This window comes from Chlorocebus sabaeus, chromosome 20, assembly GCF_047675955.1.
Source record: "Chlorocebus sabaeus isolate Y175 chromosome 20, mChlSab1.0.hap1, whole genome shotgun sequence".
Taxonomy (NCBI): Eukaryota; Metazoa; Chordata; class Mammalia; order Primates; family Cercopithecidae; genus Chlorocebus; species Chlorocebus sabaeus.
Window position 1 is genome coordinate 37,454,275 of NC_132923.1, and position 22,692 is coordinate 37,476,966.

A 22,692-nucleotide genomic window follows, 5' to 3' on the forward strand; every position below is an offset into this window, starting at 1 on the left:
TCTAAAATTGAGGCAGTAATAATAACTAGTCTACCAACCAAAAAAAGTCCAGGACCGGATGGATTCACAGCTGAATACTACCAGATGTACAAAGAAGAGCTGCTACCATTCCTACTGAAACTATTTCAAAAAATTGAAAAGGAGGGACACCTCCCTAACTCATTCTATTAAGCCAGCATATGGCAGAGATACAACAAAAAAAGAAAACCTCAGGCCACTATCCTTGATGAACATCAATGCAAAAGTCCTCAACAAAATACTGGCAAACCAAATCCAGCAGCACATCAAAAAGATTATTCACCATGATCAAGCAGGCTTTATCCCTAGGATGCAAGGTTGGTTCAACATATGCAAATCAATAAATGTGACTTATCACATAAAAAGAACTAAAGACAAAAACCACATGATTATCTCAATAGATGTGGAAAAGGCTTTTGATAAAATTCAGCTTCCCTTCATGTTAAAAACTATGAATAAACTAGATTTTGAAGGGACATACTCCAAAGTAAGAGCCATATGGGAAAAACCCACAGCCAACATCATACTGAATGGGCAAAAGCTGAAAGTGCTTCCCTTGAAAACCAACACAAGACAAGAATGCCCTCTCTCACCACTCCTATTCAACCTAGTATTGGAAGTTCTGGTAAGAACAATCAGGCAAGAGAAGTAAATGAAGGGCATTCAAATAGGAAGAGAGGAAGTGAAACTATTCCTGTTTGCAGATGACGTGATCCTATATTTGGAAACACAATTATCTTATCCCAAAAGCTTCTTCAGCTGATAAGCAACTTCGGAAATTTCTCAGGATACAAAATCAATGTGCAAAAATCTCTAGCATTCCTACTTACCAACAACAATTAAGCTGAGAGCCAAATTATAAATGAATTCCCATTCACAATTGCCACAAAGAGAATATAATATCTAGGAATACAGCTAACAAGGGAAGTGAAAGAGCTCTATAAGGAGAACTACAAACTACTGTTCAAAGAAATCAAAGATGAAACAAACAAATGAAAGAACATTTCATGCTCATGAATAGGAAGAACGAATAACATTAAAATGGCCATACTGCCAAAAGCAATTTATAGATTCAATGCTATTCCCATTAAACTACCACTGACATTCTTCACAGAACTAGAAAAATCTATTTTTAAAATTCATATAAAACTTAAAAAAGAGCCCCAAAAGCCAAGGCAATCCTAAACAAAAAGGAAAAAAAAGCTGGATGCATTACACAATTTAACTTTAAAATATACCACAGGGCTACAGTAACCAGAACAGCATGGTACTGGTACTAAAGCAAACAGATAGACCAATAGAACAGAATAGGAAACCCAGAAGTAAAACTGCACACCTACAACTATCTGATTTTTGACAAACCTGACAGAAATAATCAAAGGGGAAAGGACTCTCTATTCAATAAATGTTGGTGGAGTAACTGGCAAGCCATATGCAGAAAACCGAAACTACACTCCTTCCTTATACCATGTACAAAAATTAACTCAAGATGGATTAAAGATTTAAATGTAAAACCCAAAACTATAAAAACCATTGGAGAAAATCTAGGCAATACCATTCACGACATAGGCACAGGCAAAGATTTTATGACAAAACGTCAAAAGCAATTGCAACAAAAGCAAAAATTGATAAATGGGTTTTAATTAAACTAAAGGGCTTCTGCACAGCAAAAGAAATTACCAACAGAGTAAACAGACAACCTACAGAAATGGAGAAAATTTTTGCAAACTATGCATCTGACAAAGGTCTAATATTCAGCATCTACAAGGAATTTAAACGATTTACAAGATAAAAACAAACAACCATTAAAAAGTGGGCAAAGGACATGAACACACTTCTTAAAAGAAGACATGTGTGTGGCCAAGAAGCATATGAAAAAAAGCTCAACATCACTGATCATTAGAGAAATGCAAATCAAAACCACAATGGCATACCATCTCATACTAGCCAGAATGGCTATTATTAAAAAGTCAAAAAACAACAGATGTTAGTGAGGTTGTAGAGAAAAAGGAATGCTTTTACACTGTTGATGGGAGTGTAAATTAGTTCAACCATTGTGGAAGGTAGTGTGGTGATTCCTCAAAGATCTAAAGACAAAACTACCATTTGACCCAGTAACCGCAAAGGAATACAAATTGTTATAAACTGGGTATACACCCAAAGGAATACAAATTGTTATATTATAAAGACACATGCATGCATATGTTCATTGCAGCACTATTCACAATAGGAAGACATGGAATCAACCCAAATGTCCATCAATAATAGACTGGACAAAGAAAATGTGGTACATGTACACAATGGAATAATATGTAGCCACAACAAAGAATGAGATCATGTTCTTTGTAGTGACATGAATGGAGCTGAAGGCCATTACTCTTAGCAAACTAACATGGGAACAGAAAACCAAATATTGCATGTTCTTACCATAAGTGGGAGCTAAATAATGAGAACACAAGGCCACATGGAGGGGAACGATACACACTGGGGACTACTGGAGGTTGAAGGGTGGGAAGAGGGAGAGAAGCAGGAAATATAACTAATGAATACTAGGCTTCATACCTGGTTGATGAAATAATATTTACAATCAACCCCCATACACAAGTTTACCTATGTAACAAACCTGCACATCCTGCACATGTAACCCTGAACTTAAAATTTAAAAATAAATAAATAAGATTTTAAAAACAGAATAAAATTGACTATTTTATTCTAGAAGTAAGAAATTGAATAACAACATGTTTTTCAATGGCAACACTGGATGGCAAAACACAATGAGACATCCCTCACTTAAAAAGTTTCAGAATAGGCCATGTGCAGTGGCTCATGCCTGTAATGCCAGTGCTTTGGGAGGCCAAGGCAGGAGGATTACTTGAGGTCAAGAGTTCAAGATCAACCTGGCCATCATGGTGAAATCCCATCTCTACTCAAAATAGGAAATTAGCCAGGTGTGGTGGTGCATGCCTGTAGTCCCAGCTACTCAGAAGGATGAGGCACCAGAATTGCTTCAACCCAGGAAGCGGAGGTTGCAGCAGTTGAGATTGCACCACTGCACTCCAGCCTGGGCCAACAGAGTGAGACTCTGTCCATCCCCACCAAAAAAGTTTCAGAATATAAGGAAAATAAAACACAAGAGTGGGCATAAAATTTCTCTGTAACAGCTTAGTTATATGGTATGGCAGTGTCGCCACCCAAATCTCATCTTGAATTATAATAATCCCACGTCTAGTGTGGGACCAGGTGGAGAAAATTTAATCACGGGAGTGGTTTCCTTCATCCTGTTCTTGTGGTAGCGAATAAGTCTCACAAAATCTGATGGTTTTATAAATGGGAGTTCTTCTGCACAAGCCCTGCTGCCATGTAAAATGTGCTTTTGTTTCTCGTTTGCCTTCTGCCATGAGGAACTCGTTTGCCACAGCCATGTGGAACTAAGTCAATTAAACCTGTCTCCTTCATAAATTATGCAGTCTCAGGTATGTCTTTATAGCAATGTGAGAACAAACTAATACAGTTAGTTAATCATCAGCTATAAGGATATTTTTTCAGTAAAATCCTTAATAAATGGTTGACTTTTCTGTTAAAAAGTGGAGAGTAAAATTTCTTTCTTTTCTTGAGTATGCCAAAGAGACTGTAGCTATATAAATAATACATGGAATATTTCTCAGCCAGGAGGTGAACAGCCCAGCAACAAGCACTCAGGACCCATGGGAGAAAGACTCAGAGTAGTCGCATCATGAGACCTATTCTCTGAGTTACTACAAATCAGAATGTTGGAGAAAAGCAAACCTTTCCACAGACTTTAATTAATATATTGAACTCATCACAGATGGATAAGTAAAGTCATAAAAGTTTTAAGCATCCCCAAACCAAGGTGATAGATTACCATGGGATAGTTAAGGATGAGACTCTGATGGAACATGTAGGAAGTAGAGCACCAAGAAAGCCAGAGGATTTCCAAGTAACCCCCGTAGCAAGTTTCCCTTAAAACTTGAAATAGTATCATAGCTACCAAATAGCATGATAGCATGTACTTAAGATAGTGTGCGGTAATGAACTTACTAGTTCATGGTCCCTGTGCATTGACAAAATCTGGAGGAATATATACGAAAATGCTAGCAGGAATTATCTCTGGATGGTAAAATTATGCAATATTTTTACTTTTTCTCTTTTTACACTCATTTATAAAGAGAAGTAAATACTTTTATATTCAGTAAAAAAAGCAATTGTTTCCAACTGATGAAATAGAAATTAGAACTGTGTTAGTAATGGTAAATTCAGGCTGCCATAATGAACATACTGCTAGAGGAACTAAGAGTAGTTCAATTAGACCAAAAGAAAGTGGAAATGATCAGTAACCACCTAAAGTGCTTTTTTCCACTCCAAAGTTTTATAGCCTATGTTTATCTCACAATTTCTGTTCCTACTGAGAGAAAAGGATACTGTCACAGCTCTTACATGACCACAGCTCTGAAATGCGTGGGGAGACTTTCTGATTCACTGTGAAGCAGCCAAGGTATACTGCTGGATATCGGCTATGCTGCTCCACATTTTACAGTGGGCTATTGAATATCACACAAAGCCTAAGGACATGGCCTCAGTTTCCGACATGGTGTTTGTGGAATTTCTGGATTCTGAACTAAGATTTCTAAAGAAAAAAGGAATTGACCTATTCTTTCAGGTGGAAGAACTTGCTCATCCCTTAACTTCTTCTGTATATAAGAAATTGCAGTGGGACAGATTTCTCAGCCTCATGGGTAGTTGGCTGTGGCCTTTTGAATATGGTCTGGCCAGTCTGGAAGTGATGTTCATATATCCTTAAAAGGATAGGACATACTTTCCTCCCACCCCTTTTCTCATTCTTGTTTCCCAGAAAGCAAACCTGGTGAAAATGAGCCATATTGGGCTACTTAGATGAAGGAGACACTGTGGAATGACAGAGTAACATGACAGAAGAAGCCTAGATCTTCAGCACTGGGCAGCTTTACGTGCCCTAGACTATGTACACGTGGACTCTTACTAAGTCGGAAATACAATTCCTTGTTTTGTTTAAACTATTGTGATTTTAGTCTTCTAATTTAGTCCTTTAATTTATATACTGAATTCATCACAAATGGATAAGTAAAGTCATGAAAGTTTTAAGCCTTTCCTAAGTGATCCACTTTTATGTTCAAAATTGTTGGAATAACAAGGGAATAATAGCCTTTTCCTGGGAGAGTCAGTTTTTAAACACTTTTGTCATATTTAAGGACTCACTATTGTCAACCTAAAAGGAGGAAGCTGAGGCAAAATTAATGTAAGCAGAGAGTTTATTTGGGCCAAGCTTGAGGATTGCAACCTGGAAGCATAGATCTAAGTGCCCTTGAATATACACACCAATTAGCAACCGTTATAAGCAGGTTTTTAAAGGAAAAGAAGAGGCTGTACCAAAGTTGTTTACCAAGAATTCACAGTAAAATAACATAAGTATTGTTTGGCTACCTGTCGTTCCTTGTATCACAGATTCGAAGAACATGAAGATCGTGGGTGAAAAAGATAGGAACAAAGTAACTTTAAACAACATGACCCAGGTCCTGTGCTCCTGTCTCTCTGGGCCTGCATTCCTCCTGGAGCTCAGGCTGCTCTCAGTCACTTTTCTCACTCTGAAACCAGTAGGTTTTTACATGCTGCTTCCTTACCTGCTGAAAAGCAAACACATTCACTTATTATTTTAAAACCTCGTAATTTAAAAATCAAGGTTAGAACTTTACAAAAAGGAAACTTTTATGTTTAGGTTTTCCCCCTCCCCTCTCCTCTCCAAGAAAATGCATCATAGAAGCTACCAGTTTAATGACTACGGGCTGGTGAAAAGATAAGTGAGCCAAATATTCTCTGAAATTAGACAAACCCATTATAGTAGTACTCTAGAGCACACAAAGTTATTGGAGTTATTGAAGATTTTAATCTCTTTTTGGAAATTCCTCAATAGAAGCTACAGTCAATCTCCAATGCGGTTATTGTATTGTAGAAGGTGCGTTCATGTTTATGCAAGTGCTTGGGACACAAGTGGACAATTAATGTAAATCAATCAGTACAGAAGATGGTATTAAAACAATATATAAATGGTAATAAAATGTAGAATAATATTGTAGGGATCGCTGGCAATAACAGAATAGCATTGGTGCAACACAATTACATTAATTTTGCCTTGAAAACATTGTGACTTTTTCTGCTGATATTCACATACTTTAAGAATAAAATAGTATTACAAAAATAGTAATGCTGCCCATTTCCCTGTCCATTTTTTGCACTAATGATGAATAGAGGTAGTGAAGTTGTCCAAATTTCTGATCTTCCCCTAAATAATTGCTAACGGGATACATTATTGGGTTTGGGGGATGGGAAAAGCAGCAGATTTACCTTCCTAATTATGTTTTTCTGAGGCTAATATTAACATTAATTAGCATTCAATTCACACCCACAAGGAAAATGATTCTAGAATTTAAATTTGCCAAGTTAAGCTATGTGCAAATTAAGTAGGTTTTTCTGTGTATATTATTTTCCATGTGAAAAATTTTTAAATTTCCCCTAAGTGAGAAAAAAAAAACCTTCCAGAATAACTTACATTCAAATAACTTGAATAATTCTTTCAAATTTTTGTCTATTTTGTAGCAATTGTTTCAAGATTACACAGCTAGTAACAGTTCTTAGGATTTCCCCCCAGAATCTCATCATCTTTTATCACCACACAACTGCTACCCAGATACCAGCTAGTACCAAATGTATATAGATAAGTATCGAATCTGAAATAGCATGTAAGCCCCCACTCTTACCACCTTGTAGCTATTACCTAATGTATTAATTTGCTAGGGCTGCCATAACGTAGTACCACAGATTGGGTTGCTTACACAACAGTGGTTCATTTTCTCACAGTTCTAGAGGGTGGATACCTGAGATCAAGACATCAGCAGGTTGGTTTCTTCCAAGAACTCTCTTCTTGGCTTGCGGGTAGTCATTTTCTATGATTTTCTTTATGTATGTGCATGTGTCCTAATCACCTCTTCTTATAAGGGGACCAGAAAACTGAATTAAAGTCCATCTTAACAGCTTTATTTTAACTTAATTACCTCTTTAAAGGCCCTGTCTCCAAATACAGTCACATTTTGAGGTACCAGGGGTTAGAACTTCCACATAAAAATTTTAGAGGAAAACAATTCAGCTCATAACACCTAGAAAATATAGTCTCCCTTTTTTCTTTTGTATCACATGTATCTCAGACATAGTTTCTGAGACAGGAGTGTGCAATTAATCCATTTGGTTGGGAATTCAGCTCTGGAGGATCAGGTTCCATATTCACAGCCTAGATGGAGTGGACAGTACTTTAAAAAGTCCTCTTCATACACAGTATTGCATTTGAGCCTCAACATTAACTTGTGTGGTAGGTATTATTATTGCACTCATGAAATAGATGAGAAAATTGAGAACCATGCAGGCTAAATGGCTTGCACAAGGTTCATAGTGATTGATAAAGCTAGGACTCAGGCAGTCATCGGACACTGTACCTCCTGCAAGGAATTGACCAACCAGCTTGTCTGTTTCTTCCCTTCCTTCCTTTCTACTTTCTTTCCTGTCTATTTTTTTTTCTTTTTTGTTGTTTTAGATGCTGTATTTAACTTTTTATTTTTTCAGATGCTATAGAGTCAACAAGGATTAGTCTTTAGTTATACCAAAGGAAAGCACCAGATGAAAGTGCTAATATTCAACCAGCTTTGACCTAGAAAAGCACGACTCCACATGATTCAGTTTAGAAATAATTTACAGCCAACACTGGGTTTTCCGGTTTTGTCTCCTTTGCACGCGTTCACTTGAGATTTACCTTCACTGTTTGCCTTTCACCTGACCCCATCTAAAACCTCGCCATTTCTCAACCAGTTGTGCCCTTCATGATAACAACCTGAGACCAAACTAGAAAGGTCAAGACAGACATGATAGTATGTATGTTGGGGAGAAAATAAGTGAGTGGATCATGAGCAAACAGTAAAACACAGGAACCACTACTAAGATTACTGTTGGAGATTCCCTTTCCCAGGATGGTTATTTCTTTACAAAACACACACAGACAAAAAACAAACCAAAACAACTTTCATCTTGACTGATATCCAATATGCTAATGCATCACCGACAATACTTACAGCAGTTATCTATTACTGTGCAAAATATTACCCCAAAATTTGATGGCATAAGTTAATACAGTGAACATCTCACAGATGTTGTGGTCCAGGTATCTGGGAGTAGATTAGCTGGGTGGTTCTGATTCAAGGTCTCTCACGTTGATGCTGTCAGGACATTGGCAGAAGTTGCTGTTATCTGAAGACTTGGCTGTGGATGAAGGATCTGTTTCCAAGGTTCCTTCCTCACACGACTATTGGCAGGGGGCCTCACTTCCTCACTGGCTTGTGGCAGGGAGTCAAAATTCCTAGCCATGTGGTTCTCTCCTCACAGCATGGCAGCTGACATTCTCTAGACCCAGAAATCTAAGACTGAGCCAGGGAACAAAAGGCCACAGTGCTTTCTATGACCCAGTCTCTGAAGTTAAACTATCATTTCTGCTATATGTTATCCATTTGAAGTGAGTCACTAAGTTCAGGCCACAGTTAAGAAGAGGGGAACTAGGCTTCACTTCTTAAAAGGAGGACCATCATAGAATTTGTCGACACGTCTATAACTACTGCCCATATATGCGGTGTGAAGAAACAATCAAGTTCAGAAAATTAAATGGCTCTCAAACAGCAATTAAAGTTCAAGGATGGGCTTATTTAGGTCTTAGCCTTGTCACATATAATGGAATACATTAAATAAGTTAAACAAGTCTGAACCATTTCTGAAAAGTATGTCAACAAAACAAAACACACCAGCAGTAATTTGTCTTGGCCTATTTAAAAGTACAAAAATATTTTTTTTGGTTCTAAAACATTGTACACATTAGACAACAGTGGCCTTTTATTTATGGTTAGCTCATCCCTTACGGACATGTTCTGGTTCTATTCACCTTTTGACTTTATTTAAATCCCAAAGGCATGGGTAACTTGTACAAAATTTAAAAAAAAATAGATTAAGATGTATAGTGTCATAAGCAGTATGACAAATCAGTGTACAAAAGTTATCAAAAACTCCTCCTTACTTTTGCTCCAGCTCTCCAAAAGACAGCATCAAGAGCTGAAGAATAATGTCTTCATTTTCAAAGGAGGTCCCTGATACCTTATACTAAGATCTAAAAATACTTAAAATGATGTTTGCAATATGACCTTGTAGCATCAATCCTTATTTTCATTCCAGCTTAATAAATATCACATTTCCTTTTTCATCACTCATTCACTGTACATTTTAAATTCTGTGAAATATTACATTGTGTTACATGTGGGGAGAAGAGAGGGAGGCTACGGGAATGAACGTCCTGGGTGACACAGGCTGACAACACTTGCAGTGTAGCAGGTGTCTAAGGGCTACATGACCCACAGCTGAAGTAAGAGTCTGAGTCATTAGCTTCTCCCTCTCTCTCCCACCTTTTTCTCCTTCATCTTAAATTTTTGGGGCTCTCATTTTGTTTGTTTTTCATCATCGTCAGTTAGGATTAATCTTTTAATGTAGAACTACTTCACAGTCAGCTCTACTTTTCTTCCAAGGCTTATATGAAAGTGATTTGCAAGGAAGTTCAGAAACACCTCCATCTCTTCCAATCCCTTCAGTCCTCACTGAAGTCTCCCTCCCTACATTCTCTTGCTTCTTGGATGTTGTAGCCTGGAAAAGTGGCTGTCTCAAGTATAGTGCTGGCAATAAAGCCCAAAGTCCAACTACTTTCTCTTGTGTCAGCTCCATTCACCCTCTGTTCAATTGCCCCTGGGAATACAGGTCACTTTTCCATGAGCCCATTTCTTCAGCCTTACCATTTCTTTCCAAGACTGTAGTGAAAGTGTCAGAGTAAAACTGAAAAATATGTGCATCCCCAAAATAAATGGATAATTTAGATATCTAATTGTCGTCGCACAGATTTATCATTATGCTCAAAAATTAAAGCATACATATAAAGAAGTAAAACAAAATGTTTTAAAATGAATCTATTAATAAAATCCAAATGTCACGCTCAAGCATGGCATAAACTTCACTAGCTAGATAATGTTGTATTAGATATGAATCTTTTAAAAGTCTTATATCTTGAAAACCTTACATCTTTAAATATTACATATCTGTGATCACTTCTTTGCTTTTGTCATAACTGCATTACTGCACCATGCAATGAAAACCTCTTAAATTAAGTATGTAATGGGGAATAATTTTTGGTGACAATATGTTCCATGTAAGTATAATTTTTATAATTGCAAAACCATTGCTCTTTTCCATTTAAGCTTCCCTATGAATTACAGCCTTCTTTTAAATTACCAGGATTTTCATATATGTTTTTATACTCTTATTATTATAATAACTGAACATATTTTCAAAATAGGGCATTAGAATATAGGGCAGGATATGGGAACAATTCTTTACTACACGTTGAACTGTCCTGTACACTGTAGAGCATGTAACACCCTTGGTCATTGTGCCTACCTATCAATAAAGGGTCTAACTCATTATGAAAACCCACTTTCCATATACCATTTCCAAATATCCTCTGAAGTGAAACATTCTATTGAAAACTACTGAACTATGAAGAGAGAGCAGTGCTTTGGCTCCTCTCAGTAAGGAGGCTGATCTCAAATGTTCATAGCAAATTGAACTTAGAATACTGCATACATCAGCATCCTGGTCATGATATTGCAATACCGGAAAAAAAAAATTACACTTCCTCACTGATATGGTTTGGCTGTGTCCCCACCCAAATCTCGAATTGTAGCTCCCACAATTCCCCCATGTTGTGGGAGGGACACAGTGAGAGGTAATTGAATAATGGGGGCAGGACTTTCCTGTGGTGTTCTCATGATAGTGAATAAATCTCACGGGATCTGATGGCTTTATTAAGGGCAGTTCCCCTGCACATGCACTTCTTCTTGCCTGTTGCCATGTAAGAAATGCCTTTGCTTCTCCTCTGCCTTCCACCATGATTGTGAGGCCTTCTCTGCCATGTGGAACCCTTTCCTTTATTAATTACCCAGTCTTAGGTTTATCTTTATTAGCAGTGCAAAAGCAGACTAATACACTGACCACTTCAGTTTCTTCTACAGAAGAATTTATGTATGTTTTCTGTTTTGATGGGTTATAGAATCATATTCATTTTTGCACATCATTCTCTGCTACTGATTCCATATAAACATCTAATTTTAACTCTGTAAGGTCTTCTGGTGTTGCCTACTTGGCTGTTTGAAAGGAGGTCAAACTATTTACTTGTGTATTTTTTTCTTAAAGATCATAATCAAAGTATTAATTGATAATTCTGTGTAGATGATTCTACTGTTTGGACCCATGTATACCTAAATCAGGTATTTCATATTAAGAACATTTTATTTTGAAAATTTTAAACTATATAGCAGGGATAGTATGGAAACTCCTTGGATTTTGAGTTTCTGCTGCAGCTTAGGTTTCAGAACCTCTTTCTCCTTCCCATAATCTTGGGGGCAGGAATACCTTTGGAGGGGTTATTGACAAGTTTATTAATAAAAGTCCATCTAAGAAAATGCTTAAAATTGTGGTGGAACTAGGGGAAGGACAGGTGCAGAGCTGTAGAGGATGATGTTGCCATGGTACCCAGTAAACTCCAACATACTGTTGCTAGTCAAATGTGTTTCTGTCCAACAGATATAGTCAAATGTTTGTTATCTGATTATGTGTGAACTAAGGTAGTAGTGAAAATGTTTGATGATCTCTCAAGTCAGAGGGAACATTTAAAAAGGAAGGATCCTTGTAGATGCTAGATGTAATGTAAATGGAAGATATTGATGTTTTCAAACAATTACTCAGGATGCCAGATGTCAGTTCCTGGTAAAGACAAAGTTAGCTTTGTAATTAGAATTTATTCAGCTTCCACAGCGCATGTAGCCGTGTACAAACTGGATTTCAAAATCATTGTATTCTTTCCTCCTATCCCAACAGGAAAATATGTTTCCAAATCATCAAAGCCAAGAGTTTAGTAGAAGCGACACAATTTTCCCCTGCTTCATCTTTGTAGAGGTAAGAAAGCTCTGGACATTTACCATTAGAATATGTATTATTCAAAAGAAATAGACTGCTCCTTTAATACTTACTTCATGTATCCTTTTTGACATACATTGATAATTTAACTATAGAAACATGTAAGGTCATGGGCTTGTTTCCATCTGAAGTGTTTTATGGCCATTGTAGTTAGGAACACAGGTGCAGTACTTGCATCATGCACGAATGCCTTTTTATATCCAGAGTTACTCTTTTATTACCTCACTGATGCATCTCTTTCTATCAGTCCCCATTTTCTAGTGTCTACCCCTCTTCTCACAAGCTCTTCCTTATCCCAGGACTTCTCAGCGTTGTTTGAGAACCCCATAATGCTACCTTTACTTGATTGGATGATACAGCTACAACTGACCCCTATTTAACCAGCAAACCCTGAGGTTAATGTCAAGCACTTTGGGATCTTTCTCCTCTCTCCTGGAGCAGCACTACTCACCAGTTTCGGTTCCCTCCATTTAACTTTGCTTCTCTCACCTTCGTTCCTCATACACATAACAAGATCTGAGTTCTAGTGTTCTCTTCTTTCAGTCTCATTATGTACATGAAGGATTGAAAGAAATACAAACTACCGTTAGAGAATACTATTTACATCTCTATGCAAATAAACTAGAAAATCTAGAAGAAATGGATGAATTCCAGGACACATGCACCCTCCCAAGACTAAACCAGGAAGAATTTGAATCTTTGAATAGGCCAATAACAAGTTCTGAAATTGAGGCACTAATTAACAGCCTACCAAACAAGAAAAAAAAAAAAAAAAAAAAAAAAAGAAGCCCAGGACCAGATGGATTAACAGCTGAATTCTACCAGAGGTACAAAGAGGAGCTGGTACCATTCCTTCTGAAACTATTCCAAACAATAGAAAAGGAGGGCCTCTTTTCTAAATCATTTTATGAGGCCAACATCATCCTGATACCAAAACCTGTCAGAGACACAAGAAAAACAGAAAATTTCAGGCCAGTATCCCTGATGAACATTGATGCAAAAATCCTCAATAAAATACTGGCAAACTGAATCCAGCAGCACATCAAAAAATTTATCCACCATGATCAAATCAGCTTCATCCCTGGGATGCAAGGTGGTTCAACATACACAAATCAGTAAACGTAATCCATCACATAAACAGAACCAATGACAAAAACCACATGATTATCTCAATAGATGCAGAAAAGGCCTTCAATAAAATTCAACACTGCTTTATGCTAAAAACTCTCAATAAACTAGGTATTGATAGAAAGTATCTCAAAATAATAAGAACTATTAATGATAAACCCACAGTCAATATCTCACTGAATGGACAAAAGCTGGCGGCATTCCTTTTGAAAACCAGCACAATACAAGGATGCCCTCTCTCACCACTCCTATTCAACATAGTATTGGAAGTTCTGGCCAGGGCAATCAGGCAAGAGAAAGAAATAAAGTATTCAAATAGGAAGAGAGGAAGTCAAATTGTCTCTGTTTGCAGATGACATGATTGTATATTTCGAAAACCTCATCGTCTCAGCGCCAAATCTCTTTAAGGTGATAAGCAACTTCAGCAAAGTCTCAGGATACAAAAATCAATGTGCAAAAATCACAAGCCTTCCTACACACCAATAATAGACAAACAGAGAGCCAAATCATGAGTTTACTCCCATTCACAACTGCTACAAAGAAAATAAAATACCTAGGATTAAAACTTACAAGGGATGTGAAGGATCTTTTCACGGAGAACTACAAACCACTGCTCAAGGAAATAAGAGAGGACACGAACAAATGGAAAACTATTCCATGCTCATGGATAGGAAAAATCAATATCATGAAAATGGCCACACTGCACAAAGTAATTTATAGATTCAATGCTATCCCCATCAAGCTACCATTAACTTTCTTCACAGAATTAGAAAAAGAAACTAATTTAAACTTCATATGGAACCAAAAAAGAGCTCGTATAGCTCGTATAGACAATTAAGCAAAACAATAAATGTGAAGGCATCATGCTACCTAACTTCAAACTATACAAGGCTACAGTAACCAAAACCACATGGTACTGGTACCAAAACAGATATATAGACCAATGGAACACAACAGAGGCCTCAGAAATAACATCACACATCTACAACCATGTGATCTTTGACAAATCTGACAAAAATAAGCAATGGGGAAAGGATTCCTTATTTAATAAATAGTGTTGAGAAAACGGACTAGTCATATGCGGAAAACTGAAACAGCACCCCTTCCTTACACCTTATACAAAAAATAACTCAAGTGGATTAAAGACTTTTAAATTTAAGACCTAAAACCGTAAAAACCCTAGAAGAAAACATAGGCAATATCATTCAGGACATAGGCATGGGCAAAGACTTCACAACTAAAACACCAAAAGCAATGACAACAAAAGCCAAAACTGACAAATGAGATCTAATTAAACTAAAGAGCTTCTGCACAGCAAAAGAAACTATCATCAGAGTGAACAGGCAACTTACAGAATGGGAGAAAATTTTTGCAATCTGTCAATCTGACAAAGGGCTAATATCCAGAATCTACAAGGAACTTAAACGAATTTAGAAGAAAAAAAACAACCCCATCAAAAAGTGGGTGAAAGATATGAACAGACAATTCTCAAAAGAAGACATTTATGCAGCCAACAAAAGCAAATTTTAAAAAAGCTCATCATCACTGGTCATTAGAGAAATGCAAATGAAAACCACAATGAGATATCATCTCACACCAGTTAGAATGGTGATCATTAAAAAGTCAGGAAACAGTAGATGCTGGAGAGGATGTGAAGAAATAGGAATGCTTTTACACCATTGGTGGGAGTATAAATTAGTTCAACCATTGTGGAAAACAGTGTAGCGATTCCTCAAGGATCTAGAACCAGAAATACCACCTGACCCAGCAATCACATTTTTGGGTATATACCCAAAGGATTATAAATCATTCTACTATAAAGACACATGCACACATATGTTTATTGCAGCACTATTTGCAATAGCAAAGATTTGGAACCAACCCAAATGCCCATGAATGATAGACTGGATAAAGAAAATGTGGCACATATACACCATGGAATACTGTGCAGCCATGAAAAAAGGATGAGTTCATGTCCTTTGTAGGGACATGGATGAAGCTGGAAACTATCATTCTCAGCAAACTAACACAGGAACAGTAAACCAAACACTGCATGTTCTCACTCATAAGTGGGAGTTGAACAATGAGAACACATGGACATAGCGAGGGGAACATCACACACTCAGGCCTGTCGGGGAGTAGAGGGCTGGGGGAGGGATAACATTAGTAGAAATACCTAATGTAAATGACGAGTTGATGGGTGCAGCAAACCACCATGGCACGTGTATACCATGTAACAAACCTGCACATTTTGCACATGTATCCCAGAACTTAAAGTATAATATACACACAATATTTATAACATAATATATGTTATATAATTATATTACATATAATTTTATATGTAATATTATATAATATATAATGTTTATAATATATATTATATACAATATGTATATATTATATATTTTTTATATATATAAAGAAAGAAAGTTGGTTTAATGGGAAGTTAGGGTACATCTCCAAGATTTTCATATACGTACAGTCCAATCATTTGCTGCCATGAAGAACCTCATGGAAGATGTACTGTACATCTGAAAGAACCATTACTTACATTGGCTTTTTTAGATTGTGTGTGCATAAGCAACATATCTATAGTAGTGCATCAACAATAATCAAGGGACACCCAGTTGGAACCTGTTTGGCCAGCCCAAACTACTGCTGTATATTTTCTTTTTTTTAAAGAGTATATAAAGCATTAGAAATATCACAAATACACTTTTACAATGATGTCACCTTTATGATATGTATGTAATTCCCCTGTTATAGTGAGTAAAATTAATAATTTAATTAAGCCATAAATGTTAAATTGGTAATAGCGTCTTTCAACAATGACTTTAACAAGATTATACCTTAGGGCTCCGCCATTACAATTACTTTCTTGGAGTCTGCCTCCTTTTTTATGATTGCGATACTTTTCTAGTATCCTTCTATAAAATGATCTAAGGTGCTCTTAATGTATTGGGAGGCAATGATATCAGTATAGTAAGGGAGGGTGGGTAATGAAATCATTTTTTCTTTATGTATTGGGAGGCAACGATATCAGTATAGTAAGGGAGGGTGGGTAATGAAATCATTTTCATTTAGTTTTCAAACTTATAGATTGTTTAAAATATTTTTTAATGAATGAGAACTATAAGTACAGCTCTTTTAAGAAACTATGTTTTGAAAAAAGTTCAGTAAAAATCCAAAAGTAAGGTAAAATGAACTATTTTTAGTATTTATGGCAAAGAACTTTAGCCTTAGCATGAGCAACATTTACCTAAAGACAAACTTACAAATGATGGACTGTAGACAAGGCTTTCTGTATGGTTGGGTGAAAAGATATCTAACATGCTATTTCTACCAATCATTTTTCTCTAATCTGGGGGGAAAAAAATTACGGCAGTAGGAAGAATTTGAAATTTTAATTTCAGACCACAAGTAATACAGGAAGAAGCTCCTAGGTAGCTGAATAGGGCTGGCAATGGGTAGCACTGATATGAGAGTTTTTGCTACTGAAAGTTCTCGAGATTATGTAGAGCAAGAGAACTGGAGCACAGCGGGATAAATGACAACCTCTAATGCCAAATCACGTTGCTCTCTACACTGAAACAATTCTGGTGTTTGGGGAGCAATGGATGTTCTTTAGAAGGATTCTAACAACTGAAAAAAATGCTTTAGGGTAAGTTGGGGATGCTGGCTAAATTATCTGTGGAGTACATCCAGGAATCCAGACAGTTAAGCAGAGACAGAAAATAGTTGGGACTGATGTAGGGAAGGTAGAAATGGTGACTAGGTGTTTTAAATTACCTTTAAATGGTATTCTGACTGATGTTATGTAGGAACAGAGGTTGTTGGTCTATTGATATACTTTCAGTGATGTTAACCCATGCCCCAGTGGAGTAAACTAGAGACTGGATAAAATACACACACACACACACACACACACACACACACACACACGTCACATAGCATTCACTTACCTACCTAACTTTGCATAACTAATAGGGGAAATCCAGGCATGTCCCTTCTTTCCCAACTATTGCACCAACTGCATCCACTCTCTACTTAATTAGATAGGTGAGAATACAAAATCCTATTCTGACGTGGTTTCCTGGATCCTCCTTTGTTAGCTCAACTTCTGGACTTTCACAGACCCATGTGCATTTTCCATGCTCCATGTCCTTAGTCTCTCAAAGCAATGAAACAAAACCCGCAAGCTCCACTGCGTCATCCACCTCACTCCCCTGTTTTCTTCCTAGATAGCACTTTTTCTTTTTCTTACATGAAAAAATAGACTTCTTTTTCTAATTTTAAAGTAATAAATATTTGTAATGTTTAAAAAATACTACAGCAAAGTTTTTAAAATTTCATTTATTCATTTCTATTTGAATGCCTTCTATGTAGCAGACATTGTTTTAGGTTCTAGAAATACAATGGTGGTGAAATTATGTAATCTATCTCCTCATGAATGTTACATTCCAATGATCTGAGAAAACAATTAGCAAATAAGTGAGTAGAGTATTTATGGTAGTAATTGTGGATAAATGCTACGGAGAAAAACAAATCAGGAGATGAGGGTGAGGTCTGGTGATGGCAGATGGGGCCTCATAATTTTCCTTATGATATTGCTGTTTATCTGTTAATATTTTAGCTATAAATTACCATACATTTTCTTTTTAACATTTATTTTAATTTTTAATCTATTAACACATACACATAGCTTAAAAGGTTAAAAAAGTGTTGAAGATTAAAACAAAAAATTGCAGTATACTAATTCTATGTCCCCCTACTATAAAATAATTTTACCTGTTCTATATCCCCCTATTATGAAATAACAATCTATTTCTCCAAATAATATGTGTAGACTGCTATGTTTTGACTTATAAATGTTAAATACTATCTATTGATTTCTGTTTAAGGGAATTAAGTCTCTAGCTTTTACCCCTACTCCTTTTCCTCCTAATCATTCTCTTATAATAGATGGATCACAATTTTTGGCAAAATGTATATAATGTCTTCATTATTATTATGACTACATAGGTTCTACTCAAGTACTGTACTGTGGGTGAGTGAATTTCCTTTTTTTCACAACTTTTTGCTTAGTTTTCTTTAAATATCTGGCTAACTCTTGACACACAATTTAATAACTCTGTTAAAAATATCTTGCTATAATTTTCTGCATGATCAAATATGTCAAATAATCTATTAATTACTTTTTTCCTCTGAATCCTTCAAGTGCCTTTTTAAAAATTTTGTTTTAAGTTCCAGGATACATGTGCAGGACATACATGTTTGTTACATAGGTAAACATGTGCCATTGTGGTTCACTGCATGTATCAACCAATCGCCTAGGAATTAATCCCAGCATCCATTAGCTATTTATCCTCATGCTCTCCCTCTCACCCCTACAGGCCCCAGTGTGTGTTGTTCCCCTCCCTGTGTCCATGTGTTCTCATTGTTCAGCTCCCACTTATAAGTGAGAGCGTGCTGTTTGGGTTTCTGTTGCTGTGTTTGCTGAGGATAATGGCTTCCAGCTCCATCCAAGTGCCTTTTATCCCCTTGTTTCAGATTGGTCTATTCAGTCTCTAGGTTTGGTCCACAAACGTTGTCTTGAAATTTTCTTCTGCAGCCATCTTGGGAATTACCTTTTCTTTCCCTTTCTCCTGTGTCATAGGGCCCGTATTGACCTGTATCCTAGGTCTCCTGTTCTTGATTTATTCTCCCATTTTAGTGGAGACAATCTTACTGCAGGTTCTCACAAAAGCATATGTATTCATTTTCTATTTTTTTCTGTAGCAAACTACTGCAAATTTAGTGGCTTAAACAACAAAGATGTGTTACCAGGTGGTCCTGTAGTTTAGAAGTCTGACTTCGATCTCATTGGGCTAAAATCAAGGGGAATATCACTTTTTTCTGTCTATTCTAGTGTCTGCAGGCTCCCCACATTCCTTGACTGGTGACCTTCTCCTCCCTCTTCAGAGCCAGCAACGGTGGACTGGATTCTTCTCACATTACATCTGACCTCCTCTTCTGCACCCCACTTCTACTTTTAAGGACCTTTGTGATTACACTGAGTCTATCTGGATAATCTAGGATACTCTCCATATCTCCCAGGACAGCTTGTTAGTAAACTTTATTCCATCTGCAACTAATTTTCCTTTGCTATTTAAAGTAACATATTCACAGATTCCAGGGATGAGAACATGGACATGTTTTGGAAGTCCATTATTCTGCATACCACGAGGTGCTTGGAAAGTGTCCTAAAGTTTCCATTGTACATGCACATCTAGTTAATGGATTGGCTGGGTGTACAATTCTAGGTTGAAAATAATTCCAACAAAAATTTATAAAGCATTACTTCATCTCTTGCATCTTGCAAATTGCTCTTCAACTAAGATGATGTTCTGAGTCTCAAAGAGTTTTAAATCTCAAGGCCTTCTTATTATCGGTATTACAAAATTTCACAAACTTTAGTTTATTTATTTATTTATTTATTTATTGTTTTGGGCACTTAGGTGGGGTTGTTCCACATTTTTCCATTCCGAATTTTTTCTAATTATTTGCAATTAGTGATGATTTCATCATCATTTTTCTATTTTCTCCATCTAGAGCTCTAACGGTTTAGATGTTGGACTTCCTAAATATCACACATTGTGTTAGTCCATTCTCACACTTCCATAAATAACTATGTGAAACTGGGTAATTTATGAAAAAAAGAGGTTTAATTGACTCACAGTTCCTCATGGCTGAGGAGGTCTCAGGAAAGTTACAATCCCGGTGGAAGGCGAAGGGGAAGCAAGGCATGTCTTCCCACTGTGAAGCAGGAGAGAGAGAGAGTGAAGGGGGATGTGCCACACACTTATCAAGCAACCAGATCTCCTGAGAACTCTATCATGAGAAAAGCAAAGGGGAAGTCCACCCCGGTGACTCAGTCACCTCCCAGTCAGCACCTCCTTCAACACACAAGGATTACAGCTCAACACGAGATTTGGGTGGGACACAGAGCCAAACTGTATCACACGTATATGAGATAGAAGAGATATTACACAGACATATGCATACACACAGTGTATAAATATATAAAAAGGGAAAATTATATATACACACACACACACATTCAACATTCTCTGTTGTTTTATTGTTAACTCCTTGCTTTCTGAAAGATTTCCAAAATTTTCCTAAGTTTTATCTTCCAACATTCTCACTGAATTTTAAATAATAAATTAATTATGAAATTTGTAATTTATAAGAATTGTACTTGGCCCCTTTGTAGTATGTCCTTTTTCATCTCATTCTTTTTCTTGATTTAGAGATGCAATTTGATGCAATGTTGTCTCTTAAAATTTTTTTTTTTTTAAATTTTCTTCTGTGTCCTGCACTGTCTCCACTAGCTCTTAATTTCATTTATTTCTGGAATTTTTTTTTTTTTTTTAAGACAGAGTCTCACTCTTTTGCCCAGGCTGGAGTGCAGTGGCACGATCTCAGCTCACTGAAAGGTCACATATCTCTGTTTCTGCAGAATTGTTCCTTGCTAACTTGTTCAGTTCATTTAGTGAGATAGTGTTTTCCTGGATGTTTTTGATACTGGTAGATGTTTGTGTCTGGGCATTGAAGAATTAGGTATTTATTGTAGTCTTCTCAGTCTGGACTTGTTTGTGCCCATCCTTCTTGTGAAGGCTTTTGAGATATACAAAAGGATGTGGGTGTTGTGATCTAAGCTGTGTCTGCTTTAGGGGGCTCCCCAAGCCCAGTAACACTGTGGTTCTTGCAGACTCTTAGAGGTACCACTTTCATGGCTTGGACAAGATCCAGAGAAATTCTCTGACTTACCAGGTAGAGACTCTTGTTCTCTTTTCTTACTTTTATTTCAAACAAATGGAGTCTCTCTGTTCTGAGTCACCTGAAGTGGGGGGTGGAGTGTCACAAGCAGCCCTATTGCCTCCACCACTAGGACTTTTCACTGGATCCATTCTGAACCCAGCACAGCTTTGGTCTCATCCAAGGCCTGCTGTGACCACTCCCTGGCTATGTCCTATGTTCTCTCAAGGCCCTGGGGGTCTATAATCAGAAGATGGCAAATCATTTCAGGCCTTGTCCCTCCTTTCAGGGTGGCGAGTTCTTCCAGGCCCCAGGTGGGTTCGGTGGTATCATCCAGGAGCCAGGGACTAGAGTCACAAACCTTAGAAGTCCTCTTGGTGTGCTATTATACCGCAGTTCAACTGGCACTCAAACCCAAGATGCAGTCCTTCTCACTTCTCCCTCCCCTTTCCAAAGGCAAGGAAGCCTCATCCCATGGCCACTGCCACAACAGACCCATGGGGAATACATATTGTCAGACTACCACCAAGGTTCCCTTAAGGTCTAAGGGCTCTTCAGTCAGCTTGTGGTATGGCCTGGGGCTCACTCTTCAGTGTAGTGGACTTCTCTCTGGCCCAGAGGAAGTCCAGGAATGCTGTCCAAGAGCCAAGTCCTGGAGTCAGGGACCCAAGAGCCCAGTTGGCAGTCTACCCGCACTGTGGCCAAGCTGGTTCCTAAGGTGCAAGACAAAGTTCTCTTTACTTTTTCCTCTTTTCTCAAGCAAGAGTCTCATCCATTAGCCACCACATTTGGAAATGTGCTGAGTCTCACCTGAAGCTAGCAAGTCTCAGAGTCTCTCCCAAGGCCCTCGACATAGTATCTGCGTATCACTGCTGGTATTCAGGACCCAAGGGCTCTTCAGTTAGCAGGCGATGAATCTTGCTGAGACTGGGTCTTTCCCTTTAAGGCACTGGGTTCACTTTCAGCCCAGAGTGTGTCTAGAAATGTCTTCTAGGCTCTACGGCCTGGAAAAGGGGTCTCACAACTCTGGCCAGTGCCCTATCCTTCTGTGGCTGACCTGTTATCCAAGACATATGACTAAGTCCTCCCTATTCTTCCTTCTCCTGTCCTCAAGTAGAAGGAAGTCTCTTTCGGAGCTGTGAGCTATGCAGCCTGAGGTTAGGGGAGGGGTGATTCCAGCACTCCATTAGCTGCCCTGGCTAGTGTCTCAGTAGGTCTTTTGCCCCCAGAATCCATTGTCTCTGAGTCTAGTTCAGCACTAGGACTCACCTAGTAGTTGCAGTCCTTGTGATCTGGACTGCTTTTCAAGTTTATTTAGAGCCCCAGAGCAATTTAGCCTATGGTGGTGAGGCTTTTGGGAACTCAAGTTCAGGAACTCAAGTTTGGACTACTGGGATTGGTGATTCCCCTCTGGCTAGGGCCGGTTTAAATACTCTTTCTGTGGCTGGGCAGCAACTGATGTGGTCCAGTTTGTTTTCTGTTATAATAGGGGAGCAGTGAGCTTAATGCCTCAAAATTGCCATGCTCTCCCTCTCCCCAGAACACAGAAACATTCTCCACACCACTCTGTCACTGCCAAGAGAGGGG

At 37.7% G+C, this 22,692-nt stretch overlaps 1 protein-coding gene across 7 annotated transcripts in view; it reads left to right on the top strand.

The window, feature by feature from the left end:
- PLPPR5 (phospholipid phosphatase related 5) overlaps positions 1 to 22,692 on the top strand; it is a 339,870-nt gene that overhangs the window by 99,945 nt on the left and 217,233 nt on the right. For all 7 annotated transcript variants that reach the window (XM_073008554.1, XM_037982692.2, XM_037982704.2 and 4 more), the window contains exon 2: positions 12,076 to 12,153. In XM_073008554.1, the coding sequence (XP_072864655.1) occupies positions 12,082 to 12,153 (72 nt within the window). In that variant the 5' untranslated portion in view covers positions 12,076 to 12,081. The remainder of the gene's footprint in view (positions 1 to 12,075; positions 12,154 to 22,692) is intronic.